General features: G+C 32.9%; 1 protein-coding gene across 2 annotated transcripts in view; it reads right to left on the bottom strand.

The window, feature by feature from the left end:
- SPATA16 (spermatogenesis associated 16) overlaps nt 1–24,115 on the bottom strand; it is a 212,783-nt gene that overhangs the window by 127,006 nt on the left and 61,662 nt on the right. For both annotated transcript variants that reach the window (XM_037003739.2, XM_073230426.1), the window contains exon 3: nt 9,734–9,879. In XM_037003739.2, coding sequence (XP_036859634.2) covers nt 9,734–9,879 — 146 coding nt within the window. The remainder of the gene's footprint in view (nt 1–9,733; nt 9,880–24,115) is intronic.

Below are 24,115 nucleotides of genomic sequence, written 5' to 3'. Positions count from 1 at the left end.
TGCCTTGTGTAATACGGACATTTTAACAATATTAACTCTTCCATCGATGAACACAGTATATCTTTTCATTTATTTATGTCTTCTTCCATTGTTCTTTAGTGCCTTATAATTTTGAATATACAGATCTCTTTGGTTAAGTTTAGTCCTAACTATTACTTTTTTTGACACTATCATCAATAGGATTGTTATCTTAGTATCTTTGTCACTTAATATCAGATAATTATTTGTTAGTGCATAGAAATACAAATGATTTTTACATGTTGATTTTGTATCCTGCAATATAACTGAATTCATTTATTAGTTCTATCAGTTTCTTGGTGGAGTCTTTACGGTTTCTATGTATAAGATCATGTCATTTGCAAAGAGAGACAATTTAACTTTTTCCTTTCCCCTTTAGATGCCTTATAGTTCTTCCTTCTCCTTCTCCTTCTCCTTCCCCTTCCCCTTCTCCTTCCCCTTCCCCTTCCCCTTCCCCTTCTCCTTCTCCTTCTTCCTTTTTTTTTTTTTTTGCCTAATTTGTCTGCCTAGTACTTCCAGTAGTATTTTTTCTAGGAGTGATGAGACTGGGCACCATTGTCTTCTTCCCGATCTTAAAGGAAAAGATTTCAGTTTTCACCACTCAATGTGATATCAGCCTTGGTGTTATAATATATGACCTTTATTATGTTCGGGTACATTCCTTCTATACCTAATTTGCTCAGCGTTTTTTACCATGAATGGATGTTGAATTTTTCCTGTGTTATTCAGATGATCATACAATTTTTATCTTTTATTTTGTTAAAGTGATGTAGTACATTTGTTGATTTGCATATGTTGAAACATCCTTGCATCGAGGAATAAATCCCATATAGTTATAGTATATGATTCTTTTAATGGCAGAATGTAAATTTGGTTTGCTATGATTTTGTTGAGGATTTTTGCATCTATGTTCATCAAGGTTATTGGACTCTAATTTTCATCTCTTGTAGTGTTCTTATCTGGCTTTGGTATCTGGGTAAGGCTGGCCTTGTAAAACTAGTTTGGTAATCTCCTATTTTTTTGGAAAAGTAAGGACTAGAGTTAATTCCTCTTTAAAATTTAACTGGTGTTAAAATTCACCAGTGAAACCATCTGGTTCTAGCCTTTTCTTTGTTGGGAGGCTTTTGATTACTGCTTCAATCTCTGTGCTATTTATTGATCTGTTCAGATTTTCTATTTCTTCATGATTCTGTCTTGGCAGGTTACATGTTTCTAGGAATTTGTCCTTCTAGGTTATTTAATTTGTTGTTATATACTTGTTTACACTAGTTTATGGGCTTCTGTATTTCTGTATTATAAACTACAATGCCTTCTCTTTCATTTATAATTTTTTTTGAATCCTCTTTTTTTCTTGATTAGCCTAGCTAAAAGTTTATCAATATTTTTTATCTTTTCAAAATACCAGTTCCTAGTTTTGCTAATTTTTTTCTGCTGTTTTTCTAATCTCTAATTCCTTTACTTTTGCTCTAATCTTTATTTTTCTCCTTCCTTCTGCTAACTTTGGGCTTAGTTTTTCTTTCTCAAGTTTCTTAAGATGTAAAGTGAGGTTGCTTACTTGACATCTTTTATTCTTAACAGAGGCATTTATTTCTATAATCTTCCCTTTTAGAACTGCATTTGCTGCATATCATTAGTTTTGGTATGTTGTGTTTTCATTTTCATTTGTCTCAAGATAGTTTCTGATTTCCCTTCTAATTTCTTCTTTGACCCAGTGGATTTTCAAGAGTATGTTGTTTAATTTGGCATGTAATTGTTAATTTTCTATTATTCTTGCTCTTATTATTTCTGCTTTCATACACGGTGGTCAGAAAACATACTTGACATGATTTTATCTTCTTAAATATGTTAAGACTTGTTTTGTGGCCCAACATATGATCTATCCTAGAGAGTGTTCTGTGTGTACTTTGAAAAAATGTATATTTGGTGTTCTGTGTGTACTTTGAAAAAATGTGTATTTGATACCGTTGGGCGGAATCTTTTGTATATGTCTGTTAGGCCCATTTGGTCTGTTGTGTTGTTTAAGTCTACTGTTTCCTTGTTGATTTTCTTTCTAGATAATTTATCCACTGTTGAAAGGGGGATATTGAAGTACCTTGCAATTTCTTCCTTTAATTCTGTTAATATTTGCTTTAAATATTTATGCACCCGAATTGCGAATCCTGTTGGTATCCCAGGCTAATGGGATTACCTCCAGAACTGCAGTTGAGATAGGTTGGAGCTGGATCAGCTGGCTGTTGTTGGGTCCACAATGGGGTTTGTGATTGGTGGGCCTGTTACCAGGAGCTTCAGTGGGTATGTAACCTGTCTAGTTCCTGAGTAGACAGGACTGCTTCAGTGGGGCTGATTCTGGGACAAAGGTCCACTTCAGGGTCTGCAGTTGAATCTGCAGACAGCAGGCCTATCATAAGGTGCATGAACAGAATTAGTTCCTTCTGGATCCTTGGGACGGCTCCTACCAGATCCCTGAGTGGGCCCCTGTGTGGGCAGGCAGAATGGCTCTGAACTGTGGCTGATAGAGGCTGAATCTGAATCCCAGGACTACTTCAGGGTCCATAGCCAGAACTGAGGTCTGCAGTTTTGGATCTGGAGGCATGGATTGTCATGTCTCTCAGCAATTCCCTAGTTAGATAAAACTGTCTCCTGAGTGCAGTTAGAAGGTGCTGGAACCATGTCACAGGGGCATTTCAGGATCTCTGCAGGTATAAATGGGTGTGTCTCCTGCCACATCTCTGGACTGGTAGGGCTGCTTATGGACTGTGGCAGAGTGGGACTGGAGCTGGGTTATATCATTTCAATGTTCTTAGCCACTACCAAAGTTTTCAGGCTTATTATCTAAGTCACAGGCAGGCATGACTCCTCCTGGGTTCCTTGGTATTTGCTGGTAAAGGCTGTACCAATCTCAAATGGGGCTACAGCTAATTCAACAGGGGTGAGAGCTATCTGCAAGTCTGTAGCTGGTACCACTGTAAGTGGGTCAGTCCCTGTGGTGTGGGCCTGCCTTATCAAAACAACCTTCCTTGGACTTGGGTCCCACTAGTTTCACTGTCTCCTACCTGGATATCAAAGCTTCTACAAAGGCACTTCTATCTTTGAATGGCTGCCAAATTATTGTTGCAGAGGGTGGATATAGCTGGCAACTCCCTATTCTGCCATCTTGGTGTCACTTCTGGTCAAATTTTAAACACTCAGTTATGGAAAAGAAGAGAGTGTTATATTTAAAATATTTCATGTTACAAGATCTGCAAAATATTTCTGTTACTTTTACTCTGAACTAGTTCATTCTAAAACTCATGAATATCTATAGTACTTTAAGCTCATATCACCTCTGAGCGTTTTAGTTAACCTCAAGTTGTGGATAATGACATCCCAAAAGTTGTATTTTCATAGAAGTTTACAAATTGTCTGTTACTGAGTTATCTGTTTTGTTCAAAAGGATGTTTTAAAAAAATAGTCTCTCCTATACATATATAGAGTTTATTAGTATTATTACTATTGAAAATAATCTGCATTTGTTATTGGTAGTAGGATTAAAATAAAATTCAAATCTGATATATTTTGATATTCAGGATGACTTTAAAGTAGTTTACTTAGATTTAAAGATGAGATAACTGAAGCAAAGAGAAGTTAAGGTTCTTGTGAAAGTCAAAGCTTATAAATAATGGAATTGGAGATTCGAATACAAGTCTTTGGTTTTTTATTTTCCTATATCTTGACCCATGGATTGTTTAGATGTGTATTGTTTAATTTCCATGTATTTGGAGGGCTTTTCAAAATATCTTACTGTTAATGATTTCTAATTTAATTCCATTATGGTTAGAGAATAGCTCTGTCAGATTTCAGATTTTCAAAAATTTTCATGCGCTTTATTTTATCTCTGGTAATACTCATTTTCTTGAGGTCAACTTTATCCAATATTAACATAGCCAAACCTTACATAAAAATAGGTTTTTATGTTTACTATATGGCTATTATTTTTCTTTCTTTTACTTTCAATGTAAACTATTTACTTTAGTTTATAGTTTATATTTGCTGTTAGTAGTTGAGTCTTGTGATTTAATCCAGACTGATAATCTCTACCTTTCAGTTGGAATGTTTGGTCAATGCATGTTTAATGTATTTATTAATGGTTCAATTGTACCATCTTGCTATTATCTTCCAGGGTCCTATCCATTATTTGTTCCTCTCTTTCTCCTTTCTGACTTATTTTCAACCAACTAAATATTCTTTTGTATATATGTCCATTATTGGCTTTCTACATATACTTTTTATATTTTTCAGTAGTTACTTTAGTGACTGTACTTGCATTCTTAATTTAACACAGGCCACTTATGGCTAATATTGTACTACCTCATGTAAAAACTTGTAGTAGCAAAATTCCATCTGTGTTCCCTCCTGTGAGCCATTATTTATCTAAGATATAATATATAATCTAGTATATTTATTTATATAATATGCCTATATATTATATAAATATATTTATATTAATCATAAACTATTTCTCATAGAAATACATAATCTTATTATTTACTATTTTTACTTCAGATAATATGTAAAATGTTATTATTTCCCCTTAGTCATTTATCTTTAAATATATTTTAGAAGAAAAACAGCATTTTTATATTTACTCACTTATTTACCATTGAGTCTTGTGATTTAATCCAGACTGATAATCTCTACCTTTCAAATGGAATGTTTGGTCAATGCATGTTTAATGTATTTATTAATGGTTCAATTGTACCATCTTGCTATTATCTTCCAGGGTCCTATCCATTATTTGTTCCTCTCTTTCTCCTTTCTGACTTATTTTCAACCAACTAAATATTCTTTTGTATATATGTCCATATTTTGTATATATGTATATATTCTGGTAAATATAGATCCAAATATCAATCTATTGTCATTTATATCAGCTTGAAATATTTATCATTTCTCAAAGTTCAAATCTGCTAAAGATTAATTTTTAAACTTTTATTTATATATAGATGTATTTATCTCACATTTTTTGAAGAATATTTTTGCTGAATATAGAATTCTGGTTTGACACTTTTCTTTTATCACCTTAGAGTTGTTTCTCCATTGTATTTTGACCTTTATTATTTCTGATTAAAAGTCACCTGTTACTTGCTTCATTGTTCCATTGTATGTAATGTATTGTTTTCCTTTGGCTTTCTTTAATATTTTCTCTCCATCTTGTGTTTTTAAGAGTTTAGTTATGCTATTCCTAGATGTGGTTCTCTTTGTATTTATCTTAGTTGGGGCTGACTGGATTTTTCCTTTTGTAAAATCAAATTTAGGAAAATTCCAGTAATTACCTTTATGTCCCATTCTCTTTCCCTTCCCTTTGAGACTTCATTTACATGTATGCTAGATTGCTTGTTACTGTCCCTAAGGACAGGTCAGAGAAGCATTTGTTAATTTTTTTAAACCTTTTTTTTCTTTTTCATTTTTTTAACTGGGTAATTTCTATTGATTTGTCTCCAAGTTCACTAACCCTATCTATAGCAGTCTCAAATCTGATGTTAAAGTCAATCAGAACATTTTTTATTTCAGATATTTTGTTAATATATGCTAAATCTCAATTTAGTTAATTTTTTAGTTTTTATTTTTCTGTTGAGATACTTAACACTTCACTTATCATCTTTACCTGTTTTTCATACCTTCTTTAAAATCCTCTATCAATTCTGACATATGGGTCACCTTGGGGTCTGTTTCTATGGACTACTATTTTGTTAAATATGAGTCTTATTTCCTACTTTGCATGTGTAGTAGTTTTTAATTTTATGCTTGACATTTTGGATGAAACTTTCTAAGGAATCAGGATTATGACATCAACCCTACAAACTTGTTGAAATTTTTTCCAATCAGGCAATCAAGTGGCAAATACCCTTGTTCTTGTAATGCTTTGTTTTAGTCTTTGTTAGGGCAGGTTTATTTTGGCTTTGAACCTAACCCTTAGGTGTGGTCCTTTCTGGAAATCATGGTCCTTACTCTTAAAGCATGGCCTTTCTGGGGTCTCAACTGAATGCTTGAGGTACTAGGTAAGGTCTCTTCACATTGTTACTCCAACATTTCCCATCACTGCAGGTCCTCTAGTATTTCCATTTACCATTTAATCCTATATGCAGACAGTCTATGCTATGGGGAGTCCATATTGGGCAAGAATCTGCAGTAAATTGTTCTCCAGACTTACCCAAACCCCTTCACACAGCTATCTCCTCTTTGGCCACCTACCCTGTAAATTATAGATTTTGTGGCAGCCTGCTATTCTAATCTCTGCCTTCCAAGCTCAGCAAGATGCAATTAACATGATCTCCATCTCTGAATAAGGTCAGGAAAATTACCCCAGCAAAAAGATGAGAAAAGTGTGGGGCTCACTATATATATCTCCCTTCTCTCAAGGATCACAGTCTTGCTGTGACCATTGTCCAACGCCTGAAAAGTCACCTCCTGTATTTTGTCCAGTTTTATAGTTGTTAACAGCAGGAAGGAAGGTCCAGTACCAGTGACTCTGTCATGGCAGGAATAAAAAATCCATAGGTTTATATTATATTTTCACAAAACCTTATGAGATAGTATTTGTGAAGTAGGCACTGCTATTATAATCTACTTTTACAGTGAATTAAAATCAGGCTAACCAGTGAGTCAGAATTTGAGCCTGAGCAGTCATACTTCAGACTCTGAGCTCTATACTGCCTCTGCAACATGAAATTATGTTTATTTACTTCATAGCATTTATCATACCTTTTTCTCATGTATTCATTAATATTTGTTGTTTACACTTTGCTACTCCTTCTAATGTATATACACACCAAATATTTCCTGTTTACAACTGTCCCCCCACTGCCTAGCACAGGCTTTTGGTAGGCATTCAGTAAATATTTGTTGAATGAATAATACATGAATATAGATGCCACCATTAGAAAACAATTGAAAACAGGATCTTTTCCACTTATATTTAGTATTTTAGATTTCATCTGGCTTGCCACCTTGTGGCATCAAAATTCTGCAACAAAAACAAACAACAATCTAAAGGTGGGAAATATGCAAATAAGTGATGTGCATCATTAGAATCTTTAAAATTATATACATCAAAATACACTTGTATGACAGGAAAAGAGTTATAGCAGGATTTCTACTCTTAATAAGATAGCAGTAGTTAGAAATCAGTCTTAGGACTGTTCAAAACACCCACCAATACGCAATGGCACTCTTCTGATCAAGTAAGCACAGGAGTGATGTGTTTGGTGAGTCTAGGCATCACCTTTGGTTGAAGTAAAAAAAAAAAGATAACATCCATATTTGCCATTTTTGGTATGTTGTTAGAAAAAAGGCAAAAATATTTTGTTAATAGTTGTATCTAGAGCCTTTGTATCACTTATTATCATATTTTAAATGGCAATACTCAGATGATTAATTTTAAAATGAATCTTTGTTGAATTTAAAACCATAAAGTTATAGTTCTTGTAGTCTTCTACATGACAAAACAATATGCACTTATTTTTGTCAGAAGCAAAGCTACATAATGGTTTTTAGGATAATTTTTGTGCTAACAAATCTCTTAAAGATATGCTGTAGACCTCACATTTACATAAAATTAAAGAAAGGGTGCTTCAGCAAATGCAAATAAATGCAAAAAAGGAATATTTTAATTTTAATCCATGATTAGTAGCAACCATCACAATAATACAGAAGCAAAATTCTGCATCAGTGTGTAACATAATGGCTGTAAGACATTTATAGACTGAGATTCCTGATTAATTTATTTTGAGAAGTATGTTTATTGATTATGCTTCAGATTCTGTTTTAAAATCTGAGATCTTTAAAAATATTTTAATATTAGAATCATATTCACTGACTTTTTCAGTTCTGCAATGACAAGCCCAGTAAAATGATTTATTTCACTTGGTACATTATTAATTGTATAAATTGTTTAACTTCCATTGATTTGTATTTCTTACTATTTTACAATAGAAAAAAAAAGAATATAAAAGTTAATCTTACCATAATAGGGAAGATCATTTTATGACTCAGAATTATATATCCTCCTTTCAGGTAGTTTTCAAGGAATCATCTTAGTTTTAAAACAAAAGTTTCTAAGTCTGAATAGTGAAACTTTTAAAGATACTCCTTGCATGCTCAGTAACTACAGCATTTTGCTGTTTCTTTCATTTGGATTATAGTAGAATTTTTTATTCATGTTCATTATTTATTTTTATAACACTAAATTGAATTTTGATGTGACCATGTCAGTTGAAACACTTCTATTATTAAAAATGATTCAAGAATTCATCAAACCATTCTGATATCCAGGAGATATTTTCCTTGAAATGTGGGGCATGTGGGTGGACCTTTTAATGTGTAGTGAGAGCCATGGAGAAAGTGATAAATAATTACTTTTAGTGTATCATTATTGTCTACATATGCCTATGAATTTTCTGGGCTAGTGTCAATTCAAATATTTTCCCATTGTGCTCCTAAGTCACTGAAGTAGCTCAGAAATTCCAATATTTTAGCATATTAAAATATACGTTACTTTTCCAACACTGGTACTTTAAAAGGAAATGGAATAAAATTTTTGACAAATCATATGTACTGAGACTGGGTTTGGAAACTGTGGTAGCATAAAATGTTCCCAGAAAATGTAGAGTCGAATTTTCTTTTGGTGTGTCAAAGAGCATTTGCCTTTTATAAATTCTGTAGTTTACCAAAGCAGGAAAATTTCTTTCAAACAGGTAATCTTGTGAATTTCAAAGTAATTTTGCTGTCTGCAGGTTCTTGATGTCAAGCTTAAGCCTATAAACTTGAGGCCTCCTTGAGGCTGTGAAGAATCTTCGGTAGAACTTTTATATTCATGTGGTTGTGGAATTGCAAATGATTTCTACCATGTTGATAGATCGCTTGTTTACATAATGGGTCTTCATACAACTGATGGTTGCTTCTCAGGAGTTAGTAACAGGGCTGGAATTATGTTTTACTGTTGACATTAGTTTTGTTGCAAAAGAAGTAGAGGATGTGTGAGATCAGAGAATGGACAAGACAGATGTTCTAGGTAAATTGGTCTAAGTCAGGCAGAGAGGAATAGAGGCATTGTAATTCTAAAGAAAGAGTTATTCAAAAGTGGTAACATAATCATTTTATCTTTGCTGTAAATTAAACTGAATGATAAGAGCAAGTCCTTCAGGAAATGATACAGAGTCCTGAAGAGGGAGAGAGATATGAAAAGGAAATCTTTAAGGACATAGATAAAAAGCATTTCACGTCTTTGGATGGCTGTCAGCGCCACCCCTGCGTAGCAACCTTTGAATCAGCTATGCTGTCACCAAGTAAGCCACAGATGTTCAAGTCTTTGCTCATGATTCACAGTCCGAATTTTCTTCTGCCATTCTCCACACCTTCAGCCTTTTTGGAAATCCCTCTGATGCATCTCTTCCCTTACCTTATTCACTCTCTCCTTTCTTCTTGCAGTAATTTGCTACTATGGTTATCTGCCTAATTTTTCCTTGCATTATGAATAGTTGTTTATGTGTCTGTTTCTTCCATTAGGTTTTGAGAGGCTCTTGTGAGCTCTATGATTATCTAACTTAACATAAGTGAATTAGTAAAGAAATGTTTTTTGTTTTGTCCATAAGTTTAAATGAAATGGAGGTTGATCACGCAGCTCACATAGTACTTGCATGGATAGTCCTTACTTCAAGTTATTAATACTTCATTTTACCTGTGTGCATGATTCAGAGCCAGGTCTGGTTTCCTCATCCGTAGATAGCATGTGACAAGTTTTGTCTCAATGAAACTTGCCACACTTGATACATCTTCAGAAGATGCTTCAAGTGGTTTTTCTAGAACTGCTCCTTTGCTGCAAAGCTTAAAAAAAAAACAACAACTCTAAGTTTCCTAATAATCTTGGCATATAATTGATATTTTAAGTAAGCAAAACATATGCACCCATTTTTTTCCCAAACTACAAGTAAAATATTGATATTTTGATTATAAATTAAACATTGTTCCTGTTCACTATTACGTGACTATAATATAAAATAACTAACACATTTCACTGTGAAATGCTTTGTGTAAAATATTTTGAAACAGTGATATATTTTAAAGGGGTGCTATTTGCTAAGAATTGCTGTTTTAAAAATAAAGCACACAGTAAGCAAAGATATTAACAGAAAATTAGGTATAAATCATATTAAATACCAGTGCTTTTATGAAAGCCCAGCTGAACAATGATTGAGCACATTATCAAATTTGATTTAATGTAATAAGAGGTATAGGAAGTACACTCCTAGGAGCCATTAACATGATCGGTAGTTAATTTGAGTCTGAATCATATTCTCTAAGATGTTATTGAAAGAAAAGAAGTGAAAATTTATTAGAATTTATTGGCAGAGGCCACAGTATTTGAAAAACATGCAAGAATGTGGAATTCTTAATAAAAATTCCAGGAAGTCAATGGTTTCTGGGCACCATAGATAAACTGTAGAGAAGAAAATAATTAATGTTTTGAGAGAACCCCAAACATTAAGAAGTGTCAATAATATGACAAGAATAAATCAACACTTCTTTTTTTCCCTCAGGTTTTCTACTCTTCCTTGGAATTAAGGTTGTTGGGGAAGGAGAAACCCCATCTTTTGTTTAGTGAACTTATTCAGGGCATTTGCTTCTCCGCCCTTTTCTCTCTCCATCTGTGTATATGCTGGGGTGAAATTTTCTCCCAGGGGTAATAATATCTGGAGTTCATACCTATTTATATATGCCTCACTATAAAATTTCTTGTATTCTAAATCTTATTTAAATGATACAGTTTAAACTAATTTTTCTTTTATAGATTAAGTCGAGATTGGCTTGCCATTTACATTAACATTATTGTCAAATACTTGTTATAGTGAAATTTGGCTAAGAATGGCTATGCTCTATTCTAAAACGTATATCTCTTTTTAGTTTTACCAAAAAACTATAAGCTAAAATGAATCTAGAATTTTGAATCTTAACACCCCTAGTTTGAATTGGTTGTTACCTCATGTTATTATCTTTTGTTTGGATATCCTGCTAATATTGAGAATGCATATCATTTTTAAGTCTTTTGCAATTTGATGGATGGATAAGTGTTACTTCACTCATTCAGTCAATAAATATTTATCATCTAGTATGAATTACCAGACAAAAAGTATTGCCTTTACATTTTAACTTGCATTAGATCTGTTTTTTTCATGAGTTTTGGCTATTTTTAGCTCTGTGTAAATTCCTATTTTTTATTCCTTACTGTAACTCCAGGAGGGAAATATTTTCCTAGCCTGGGGCAAAATACCTTTGAAACTGAAATCAAAGGGAGAAGTAAAGTGGGAGAAACCTGTTTATTGCTTACAGGGAGTCGTCCACTTCTGCTCCCCCGTGTCTCTGTGACCCAGCTGCAAAAACGGACCCCACCCAACCTCTCTGGTCCAGATTTGCCCTCCTCCCCTTTGTAACTACTTATTGATGTGGAGATGGACTACTTCTCTCCACCCCTTGGAAACACCTATCGATACAGAGATGCAGTAAAGCCCGGTGGGAGATTCTGGAAATATTGCAATTTTACCCACACTTGCCTATTTCCATTGATGTTAATCTTTTTCTTATTTATTGTAAGAGCTCCTTAGACACATGAGGTGTTTTCCCTCCTCCCAAACAACTATATATACATGATCAAATGTGTTTTTCTCCCTCAAATTATCCTTTAGAAAAGATTCAGCTTTTATTCCTGTTCATATAAGGACTCAGAATACATATTATAAAACATTTTTCTCAATTGTTTGGGAAAGAAAAAAGCAGACTATTTGTGGATGACCTCAGTCAAAGCTGTTTGGATGTGCTGTAAAAATTATCTGATAAAACTGATAATAAAAGAGACAAAACTTTAACACTGATTTAGTAACTATTCCTGAGAGTCTGACCTCACAAATGTCAATGTGGTTGTAAACAGACCTGAAGATATAATTTAAGAAAGCATTGTAGTCACGGCAGTTTGAGGCAGCATCTTCCTTTTACTATTCTGATCTCACAGACTCAGAAATACCTAAACAGACAATTTTTGAGAAAAAGATTTTTGGATGGCATAACTTTTTATAAAGCCCAAACCAGTAGAAAATAAGATGAATAGAAATTATAAAATATTTATTAATATATGATAATATTAAAATTCTAGACTTACTTGATTAATTTTATCAGCTAAATGAAATCAACATTTTTTTTTTCAAGTCTTAAATGCCCAAACCTCTTGTACTCTTCACATAAAATCTTACATAAACAAAAGAAACAAATGAACCACAAACAAAGCGGCATTCTTTGCCTCTTCCTGTCTGTGTTCCTCTCTGGTGTGATGGAACGGACAAACCTTTTCAGGCACACTTCTTGTGGCATGAATGTGCAGGCCGCCTGGGGAGTACTCAGGGAGGAACTTGCATGAGGACATTCAGATCCTACACGCCAAAAGGAAGCTGACCTTTGGATGGAATGACATTAAAGGCTTTGTCTATGAACAGCAAGAGAAAAGTACAGCAAGAGAACAGCAAGAGAAGCAAAAGAAAAAAAATGCCTGATTTCCTAACCACTGCAATATTCTCTACTTCTATGAGATTCAAGGCCAGGAAAGGAATAAATATGATCACTCTCAACATACTAAAGAAAATATCTCACAAAACCAAACTATAAGACGGCAGTGAAAGACAAGGATAATTTTTCAATTCACTGTAAAATGGTAAACGGCAGCCTACTGGATAGGCTCTGTGTATATTTGTGGTCATCTTGGTTTATCAATCAAGTATTATAACACTGAGAACTTTACTGATTTTTATCAAAGATTGCTTTGTTAGTTTGTGCCAATGTGGTATATCTCTGAAATAAGCTTTGCAATTTGGCAAATTATTGTAAAATACATTGACGTTAAAGGCAGAATTATAGGTAAATCTAGAAAAAAGACTAGTATCAGGATTACAAAAAATATTACAGATATTTTACTGTATTTTAAAATTTTCATGCAGACATTTGTACAGACTGAGAAGTTAATGCCCCAGTAGATGGACTTTAATGTGGTATGCATTTGTCAGGATGTAGGGAGATTTTGCTCAATTTATATTTGTTTAAAACTGTATGCTTAAGTCTTCAGTGAAATAAGTCATGGAGATAAGGGAATAAAGGATTTTAAACTACCTGAAATAGTGTCTCAGTGAGAAGACTTAACTAAGAAAAATTAATATTAGGTATTAATTTTTTTATTTCAAAAGGAAGCCTAAAATATTTTTGAATGAAGTATGAAAAAATTAAAAGGATAATATTCAAGGTAAAATGCAGTGAAAACTTGTATGGGTGTAAGTTTTTTGATGAGAAGCTAGATATTAAAATAAAATTATGTAGTAAATTAGAGTCACAAGCTCAAATACTAATAAGAAAGTATGTATTTTACAAAATATATTTAATAATTTTCTGAAAACAAGATGGTAATACTTCAGAGTTATAAAATACCTTTTTAGGGTATCTGAAAGTTATTTTAAGAAATAAATATTAAACCTTTTTATGGAAATTATGACACAAAGAAATTTTACTATTTATAATTTTATAGGAATTTTACAGATTAACAATAACATAAAGCCCAATAACAGAAGAAATAACCAATATTAAATATTATACCATGGGCCCCATTCTTAAATATGCAACTATGAATTTTTCTTTAATTAGAATGAACATTAGCAAGATTGATATTGCTAATAGGATCTCCCTTATTAGAATATTGTATGATGAGTTCTTGTCCACTATATTCTTGAGACATAATTTTGTGTGATCTGTGAAGATTTTGGAAAAACAATAAACATGAAAAATTTGAGTCATCAAATATCTACAAATAAAAGTATATATTTCACCCATGCAATAAGTACTTTTTAAAGTTTTTAAAGTTGTTTTTGGAGGTTACAAAAAATCTATAGATAGCAAATCACCCATAAACCTATTACCATGTACAAATGACATTAATTTTTGGCATATTTCCAATGTCCCAGACAAACATAGATGCAAAAATTCTCAACAAAATATTAGAAAACCAAATTCAACAGCACATTATAACACTATGATCAAGTGAGATTCATTCTAAGAAGGCAAAGTTGATTCAACATCCACAAATCAATCAATGAGGTATAGCATATTAACAAAACTAATTATAGAAAACATATGATCATCTCAGCAGATGTAGAAAAGGCATTTGACAAAATTCAACATCCATTCATGATAAAAAGCTCTCAACAAAGTGGGAATGGAAGAAATGTACCTCAACATGATAAAGGCCATATGTGACAAGCCCACAGCTAATATCATACTCAATGGTGAAAAGCTGAAAACTTTTCCTCTAAGATTAGTAACAAGATAAGGATGCCCATTCTTGCTACTTTTATTCAACATAGTATTATTAGTTCTAGACACAGCAATTAGGCAGTAAAAAGAAGTAAAATGGATCCAGATTGGAAAGGAAGAAGTAAAGTCGTCACTATTTGCAGATGACATGATACTGTACATAGAAAATCCTAAAAACTGAATAAAAAACTGATAACTAATAAATTAACTCAAAAAAAGTTCAGGATACAAAGTTAATATATAGAAATCTACTGCACTTCTATACACCAATAACAAATTACCAAAAAGAAAAATTAAGAAAACAATCCCATTTACCATTGATTGCATCAAAAAGAATAAAATACCATGGAATAAATTTAACCAAGGAGGTTAAATACCTGTATATTGAAAAACACAAGACATTAATGAAATAATTTGAATAAGAACAAATAAATGGAAAGATATTGCATGCTCATGGATTGAAAGAAATAATATTATTAAAATGCCCAAAGCAAACTACAGATTCAATGCAATCCCTATCAAAATTCCAATGGCATTTTTCATAGAAATAGAACAAACAATTTTAAACCTTATATGGAATCACAAAAGACCCCAAAAAGAAAAAGCAATCTAGAGAAAGAACAAAGCTGGAGACCTCACATTCCCTGATTTCAAACTGTACTACAAAGCTATGGTAATCAAACAATATGGTATTGGCATAAAAACAGGCACACAGATAAACAGAACAGAAGAGCCCAGCAATAAACCTATGCATATAAGGCCAATTAGTTTAAAATAAAGGGGTCAAGAATATATGACAGATAAAGGATAGTCTCTTCTACAAATAGTGTTGGGAAATTGGAAAACCACATGCAAAAGAATGAAACTGGACCACTATCTCATACCATATACAAAAATTAACTCAAAATGGATTAAAGTCTTGAATGTAAGACATAAAATCATAAAACTCTGAGTGGAAAACATAAGAAATAGACTCCTTGATATTGATCTTGGAGATGACTTTTTCGGATTTTATACCCAAAGCAAAGGCAACAAAAGCAAAAATAAACAAGGAGGATTACATCAAATCAAACAATCTTCTGAACAGCAAAGGGAACCATCAGAAAAATGAAAAGACAACCTACTGAATGAGAGAAAGTATTTGCAAATTATATATCTGATAAGGGGTTAATCATCTGAAATATATAAAGAACTCATACAACTGAACACTAAAAAACACTCTAATTTAAAAAATGGGCAGAGGATCTGAATAGTCATTTTTCTAGAGAAAATATACAGATGACCAGTAAATACATAAAAATATGCTCAACATCACCAATCATCAGGGACGTGCAATTCAAAACCACAATGAGATTACCTCATTCTTGTTAGAATGGTTGTAATCAGAAAGACAAGAAGTAACAAGTACTGGCAAGGGTGTAGAGAAAGGGAAACTGTTGATGGAATGTAAATTAGCGTATCTATGGAGAGCAGTATGCAGGTTCTTTAAAGAATTAAAAATAGAACTACCACATGATCCAGCAATTCCACTTCTGGGTATTTGAAGAAAATGAAAACACTGACTCAAAAAGATAGATACACCCCCATGTTCACTGTAGCATTACAACAGCCAATATATGGAAACAACCTAAGTATATATTGACAGATGAATGGATAAAGAAGATGTGGTATATATTTTTACACACACACACACAGGAATATTATTCATCTATAAGAAAGGATGAAATCTTGTCATTTGCAACAATGAGGATGGACCTTGAGGACATTACATTAACTGAAATAAGTCAGACAAAGACAAAAACTATATGATGTCACTTATATGTGGAATCTCAAAAACAAAAGCACAAATGAAAACAAAACCAAGCTAATAGATAAAGAGAACAGACTGGTGCTTGCCAGAGGTAGTGGGTTGTGATGGGGCAAGTGGGTGAAGGGAGTCAAAAATTACAAACTTCCAGTTACAAAATAAATGAGTCATGGGGATGGACCCTACAGCAAGGCAGCTATATAGTTATACTGTATTGCATATTTGAAAATTGTGAAGAGAGTCATAGAATACACACACACACACATACACACACAGGTCCAAGTAAAACTAGAGAAAGGTTGGTGGATTGCATCAGTGTTAATATTCTGGAGGTGATACTGTACTAGTTCTATAAGACCTTACCACTGGGAGAAACTACATAAAGAATACATGGTTCTCCCTGCATTATTTTTTACAACTGCATGCAAATCTATAACTGTCCCAAAATAAAGCTTTATTAAAAAATAGTCACATTAATATTTAGCTGTCTTTCATTTTATTTCTCCCACTTTCTTTTTAACACACTTATAATCATGTTTAACTGGGGGTTTGGATGAGAAGATAAATTTGTATTTGAAAGAGTTTCCATAGGTTTTTCTCTGTCAAATTATAGGGTGATTCCTGTAATGAAGGATAATAACGTATAATGATGTTGTATTCAGAAGCCATTGTGAAAGGATGCATCAGTTCCTCTGCATTCTCATTACCGGCATACCTCAGAGAGATATTGGGGTTTTGATTCTAGACTACCTCAATATGGGGAATATCATAACAAAGTGGGTCAAATGAACTTTTTTGGTTTTTCAGTGTATAAAAATTATGTTCACACTATACTATGGTCTATTAAGTATGCAAAAACATTATGTTTTTAAAAAACATCAATACCTTAATTTAAAAATGCTTTCTTGCTAAAAAGTGCTAACCATCATCTGAGTTTTCAGCAAGTCATCGTCACTGCTTATAGATCACCACAACAAATAAAATACCAATGACAAGGTTTGAAATACTGAAAAAATTACCAAAATGTGACAGAGACACGAAGTGAGCAAGAAAATGGTGTTGAAAAAATGGTGCTGATAGACTTCCTCACTGTGGGGTCGCCACAAACCTTCAGTTTGTAAAAAAACACACTATCTTGTGAAGCGTATGAAAGCAAAGGGCAATAAAATGAGGTCTGTCTGTATTGTGGTCTCTTGTTTGAGGACATTTGACATGAGATGAGGATTTTGTTTAGTGATAGTCCCAGAGGGAAGTTGATGAGTCCTTTTATATAATGACTTCATTATTTATTTTTTTTCTAAATCATCTCTCAGTTTGCCAGCATCCACTCCCAAGTAAGTTTCTCAAGAGGGGTTATATAGATACTTTTCTGACTAGTGCATATCTGAGCATGTCTTTTTTTTTTTGCCATCTTTATACTTGCAAATTAAAGAGGCTGAATATATGTTTCTTGAGACAACCATTTCTCTGTAAATACATAGTTTTTCATTTACATTCTTGTAGTTAGCATGCAGAAAAGAAAATCATAGTACTTTTTAAAAATGAAATTAGACGTAATTTGAAAGAACTCCCTGAGTTGAAATTTCTTCCTTTTCCCCAAGCATGTAGTGTTTTTTTCCCCTAATTTCTTGTAATTCAAAATTATTGCTAGCATGAGTCCAGATGTGTTCTATTTTCATCTATTTTACCTGGAAAAGGATAAGTTTTTTGTGTTTCTATACACAGGTTTTTTTTTTTTTTTTACTTAGAAAAGTTTTTTCAGTTACATCTTTGAATATTGGTCTCATTCCAATTGCTGGGTTTTATTTCATAGAAGGTAATTCTTAAGTTGCATGTTCCATTTTTATATTTTAGGCTTTCTGATTTTTTTTCACCTCTGCATTCTAGGAGTGTCTGAAGATTGACAGCTACAACACTGACTTTATTTTCCCCATTATTAACTCCACCTCTTTTTATAAAAGAAATGTTAGTGATTATAAATGCAAACATTTAACTGGTGCTTACTTTGTAAAGAAACATTCTTTATGCTATTATGTTATTTTGTAATCACAGTATGAAACACTATTTTCTTGCCCATTGTCTTAGTTCAGGCTACTATAACAAAATACCATAGACTGGGTGGCTTCAAAAAAACCCAAACGTTTATTTTTCACAGTACTGGAGGCTAGGAAGTTCAAGATTCAGGTGCTATATGGTCGAACACTTGTGAGGGCCCTCTTTCAGGCTGCAGACTGCCAACTTCTAATTGTAAAATAACATGGCAGACAGAAAGCTAGAGAGCTCCATGAGGTCTTTTATAAGGACACTAATCCCATTCATGTGGGTTTTACCCTCATGACCTAATTACCTCCCAAAGACCCACCTCCAAATACCATCACATTTGGATAAGGCTTTAGCATATGAATTTGAGGGGAAACAAACATGCAGTCCATAGCCCTCATTTTGCAGAGGAGGAACCTGAAGGTTCAAAGAGCTTAAGAAATCTGTTTAGGTTACAAAGTTAGTAATTAGGATTTTACCTAGAAGTCTGGCCCTAGAATCTGTGTCTTTAATCACTACACCAGTGCTACACCGTGTTATTCCGTGAACTATTGATCCATGATAAGTACAGAAACAGAGAGTAGGCTTTTAGAAACTTTTATAGCAATTTGACAAGAAATATATCTGTTGAATCTCCTAAGAAAAATTAAGCTATTTTAATGTCTTACTTTTGCTTTTTCCCAGAACCCATTTTTACTCTATTTGATAAAGTATCAGTTCTCAACAAATTAAGGCAAAAACAAAATGAAACAGAATTGGGTTTTCACCATAGATAGTGAAAAGAACATTACTAAACTGTTATAAATTTAGATAATCAAGAAATTATAAAGGCAAAAATACCCTTACAATTATTTTAAAATGACCACTGTTAGATATTGGTGTGGATATTATCTATCCATGTCTTGATCTATCATCTTTCTATCTCCTCATGTCTTTATCCTTCCATTTACAAAAATGGCATTCATTATCTGTGCTATTATGTACTCTGCTTTTTTTGTGTGTCTTTGTATATATCATGGACATTAATAAATGTAGATATATACCATTTTTAAAATGGCTGCATTACTTTACTAGAACCCCACTTAATGTTTCCCTATTGACAACTTTTCTCTAGGAACATTAAACATTCTTGATGTCATAAGTAATGTACATCAAACAACCTTGTGTATATGTGTGTGTGTGTATATATATATCTTTGTCCACACATTTGAGAATTTCCAGATTGTTACATTCTTTTATAATGTAATCTTACATACTGAAATTGCTGAGTACACATTACAATCCAAAAACTGTATTTTAGACTATACCTCATGAAAGCACTCTCCAGAAAGGTTTTATACCTTTACCAACATATTTAGGTTCTTATTTCTCTATACTTTCATCCACACTAGGTATTAACTAGGTATTAGCTATTAATATATCTATTCTTTGCTAATGAGATGGACAAAAATGACACCTTACCCCCAGTTGGATTTCTAGCTCAACCTCTTATGTTTATTGGCCATGTGTATGTGTATACTGTTTGTTCATAAATTTTATTCATTTTAAAATTGGCTTATTCTTATTACTGACTTATTTTCATTTATTAAATATACAATTAGATTTTTTTCCCAAATATGTAATTTATTTGAGTTCTGTTTATCATATTTTTGGTATCAGTGATTTGGTATTTGCACTAGCTTTGTAAAACAAACTGGAAAGATTCCGATCTTTTTCAATACTCTGAAACATTTTGAAATAGTTGAAAAAAAATTTTTTTTTGAGAGGGCATCTCTCATATTTATTGATCAAATGGTTGTTAATAACAATAAAATTCTGTATAGGGGACTCAATGCACAATCATTAATCCACCCCAAGCCTAATTCTCATCAGTCTCTGATCTTCTGAAGCATAAAGAACAAGTTCTTACATGGTGAACAAATTCTTACATAGTGAATAAGAATTTGAGCCCAGCTACTTTCACCTCTATTTCTTTCTTCCTTTCTTACTTGATTATTGTTCTGTTCAGGTTTTCAATGTTTTGCATCAATTTTGTTAATTTGTATTTTCCTAGAAAATTGTCAGTTTGCCTCAGATTTTAAAATCTGTCATTAAGTGGAGAACATTATATTCTTAGAACATTTTAAATGCCTGTGTGCTAGTGGTGTCATTCCCTTTCTCACTCTCAGTACTATTTGGTTTTCCCTATTTCTTAACTAGAATTGCGAGAGGTTTCACCATTTTTTCTTCCCTAAAAGTAACAAACTCTTAGATTAATTTATTCTCCTATTCTTCTTCCTAGTTCATTGATGTTGGTTTTCATGTTAGCTTTTCTTTTCTCTTGCTTTCCTTAGGTTTTTTTATTTTTTTCCTTTGGTTCTTTTACTAACATCTTTACTTGACTGCTTAACTAATTTATTTTAGTTTTTCTTCCATGTAAGTTTGTTGAATGCTTCTCTGCTTTACTGAGGAAGAAAACAATAGGTTTGATTTCTATGTCTTTGCCAATGGCTATTTTAGATAGTGTGGGCTTACTCCTATTCCTTAAAACTCTACCACATGCTTTCTTTAGTTACTTGTAAGACTAGACCTTTTCTGCATATTTGTTAGTCATTTATATCTCATCATTTATGGATTATCTGCACAGATCCTTTATCATTTGTTTTCTAGGTTCTTACAATTTTTCTTGTTAATTTCTATGAGCTCAGTCATGAAAGCCTAGTGTTTTTGCAGGCTCTACATTTTTTTCTCCATCGTACAGATTTGAACTCCTCTGGAGAACTGCCTCAACCCCAAGTGGTAGCCTTTTTCAAGGTACAGATATTATGGTTGCAGGAGTCCAGTGTTGAGGGACCCTTCTTTGCTGGAGAGAGCAAACATCTGTTTGAGAATGAAGCCAGTACAGAGAGAGTGGAGTCAAAGATGAAGAAGCTGGAAAGCCTAACCCTAAATCCTGAAAATGTTCTCTTGAATCCCAATAAGAAAGATAATTTGAAAAGGCAATATTCTTTAGTTATTTTGAAGAAGTGAGATTAGGGATTTGGAGAAAATAAAACTATAAATAAATTTAAAATCAAATTGCAGAGTGAATTTTTAATTAGCAACAATAAGTAAAGAATGACTAAATTATAAAACCAGAAATGTGGAGGACAATTTCTAAAAAATGAAAGATACTAATGGTTCCTTTACTAATGACTTTTTATAATTTCTAAGACATTTTCATGTATAAAATTACATTTAACTTCTTAGTTTCGCCATAAAGTAGATAAAAATCATTTGCCCCATTTGACAGGTGTAAAAACCTTTCGTAAAAGTGGCAAGTGATTTTTCCAAGTTCGTAGCAGAGACCAGAACTGATATTTGTTCTTTAATGGAGAGTTCTTTTCCCTGTACATAAGTCTCATTGTCCTAAATTATTCTATTTATTTATTTATTTTTTTCGTCCCTAGCATCTCTCTTAGACATTCAGTGGATCTTCTCATTATAACTTCCAATGATCTTCTTTTGGAAAGTATGATTTCTGTATTCCGCCTAAGTTTAACGCTTCCTTTTTTTTCCACTGGGTAAAATCTTTCCAAAGGCCTGTCTTTGAATAAAAGACTGTCCAAGCCGAAGAGTTTGCTAGAGATTGGGTTGGTGTTTTCTTCTTGGATCTCCTTGCAGTTCACCTCAGTGTTGTGAGAACTTAAAGACAGAACTTTCTTTGCCAGGAGATTTGGAAAGGGAAAAAAAACAAAACAGAACAGATTTCAATGCTCCAGAGTGCAATGCTCTTTTTGATGATCTCTTCTCAACTTCAATCTCAAGGTGAGAAATCACTGCTTAGCAATTTCTATTGCCTAATTGTTAAAGATATTAACACTTAAGCATATATATAGAAAAAGAGGTACTAATAGTGGAATTGGGGGATGAAATAGCAGTGACAGTTTCAGAAATGAGCCTGGGAACAAAGTGGGGAAATTGTTGGCATTCTAGTTGCAAAATGCCCTGTGTCTCTGAGTTGTGTGTGCAGTAGATACAGGTAATAATCTACTTTTTATCTTCTGTTCTTTCTTGGGGTTTGTTTTTTGGAAACTCTACCTGGTATCTGGCAGATCTATTATCCTACTTCTTAGAAATCTATTCATGTGGGTTAATATATATGGAGGGAAGAGAATTGGACACAACAGCTAATCAACATTGTAACCTGCAAATTTTTCAATGGGATCCTAAAAATTCCTTTTTTTGATACCAGACAAAACATTCAGATTGCAAGGGTCTCCTAACTAATAGCTTTCAATTTCAATAAGTATCTTTTTATACTCCCTTAACAGAATGGAAAGAATCTTTATACTGTAGAATAATGCCCATTGGTTTTAAATTTTCTATCATCTTGTTATATGAAAAAGAAATGAATCAGAGAGCTCATCACTTACAACTTTCCACATGGTGCCACATAGATCTACTAAAGTATCTCCCTGGGAGAGACAGAGTATGTGGGGCTAAGAGATGCAGAGAACTATGTTCACACATCAGCAGACTTAAAAGTACCATCAGGGTTTCAGAAGCAATGTTTTCAGCCAAGGAGACCATGATATGACCTCTATTAAATTTATGGGAATTGGAAAGAATGAGGTTACTCCCTGGGTGACAAGTTGGTGAATGACAGTAAGCAGTAATTAATCACTCCTACTCCTATTTGTTAAAATAGCTGTGCTTCAGTTTTATTTATTTATTTATTTATTTATTTATTTATTTATTTATTTATTTATTTATTTATTTATTTATTTATTTATTTATTTATTTATTTATTTCCAGGTAGCCTTAAAATAGAGGTATGGCCACAGTGGGTTCATTCTAGTGTTTCACCTTGATCTGACCAGCCAGCAATTTGCTTATGCTCTGAAGCATGTAGATACACATTAACCTTCAGTTGTTTTATTTTTTTTTAAGGGATACCCCTGAACTCCAGCTATCTGATGTATAAAACAGATTAGAAACATGGCAGGAGTGAGATGAATTAATACAATAAATCTTCCTTCTTTCTTGCCTGCATTTCAGCTCATAAAGGTAGTGATTTAAAATAAAGATAAAGTTAACAGCGTACTAGTTGTAAGGTGGTTATTTATATTAAAAAGTAAATATATTATCACATACAAACACTGCTCTTATATAATAATTATAATCACTAGCATTTATTGAGTGCTGTGTGTTTGGGTTGTGTTAAGCTCTTTATATATAGTATCCCATTAAATATTATCATTTATAGATGGTATCTTATTAAATATTATTACTCCCAATTTTCAGATGAGGAAATTGGGTTTAAGAGAGGGCACTAATTTATCAGATTAAGTTCTAGAGCTATGATTCAAATATGGATCTGCTGTCCCCCCTAGATCTTGTGTTCTTCAGATAGTGTGCTCCTCAGCCAGCCATTAATGTTAGTCACAGTCAAATCCTAGAAGGGTCAATGTGATCCCAACAGCTATCATTAGCACGGGTTTCTTATTTATGACCACTTCATTCATAGTCGTATATTCAGTGATATATCTATATCTATCTATATAAGGATAGCTAGATATAGATATATGGATTATATATAAGTATATATATATACACATATGTACATATACATATATAGTAGTTTAGTGAAATACAGAAATATATGTAAGATAAGATATAGTCGGATAGATAGGATAAGCAGGAAAAGAGAGGTCAATATTTATTGAGAAGCAGGTAAGGCTATGTTCATTAACTACATGAATCACTTAATCCCCACAAGCAGCCGTTTTGTAGACAGAGTTGACTAATTCAAGAAACAGAAGAGGCGAGACAATGTATAAATGGAGAGAAGGACTAGATGGTGCGCATTAGTGAGAAAAAGAACAGCTGGTGGAGGTGCTCTAGGGAGAAAGG

Source organism: Manis javanica, chromosome 3 (assembly GCF_040802235.1).
Source record: "Manis javanica isolate MJ-LG chromosome 3, MJ_LKY, whole genome shotgun sequence".
Taxonomy (NCBI): Eukaryota; Metazoa; Chordata; class Mammalia; order Pholidota; family Manidae; genus Manis; species Manis javanica.
This window is presented reverse-complemented; position numbering and strand designations above follow the sequence as displayed.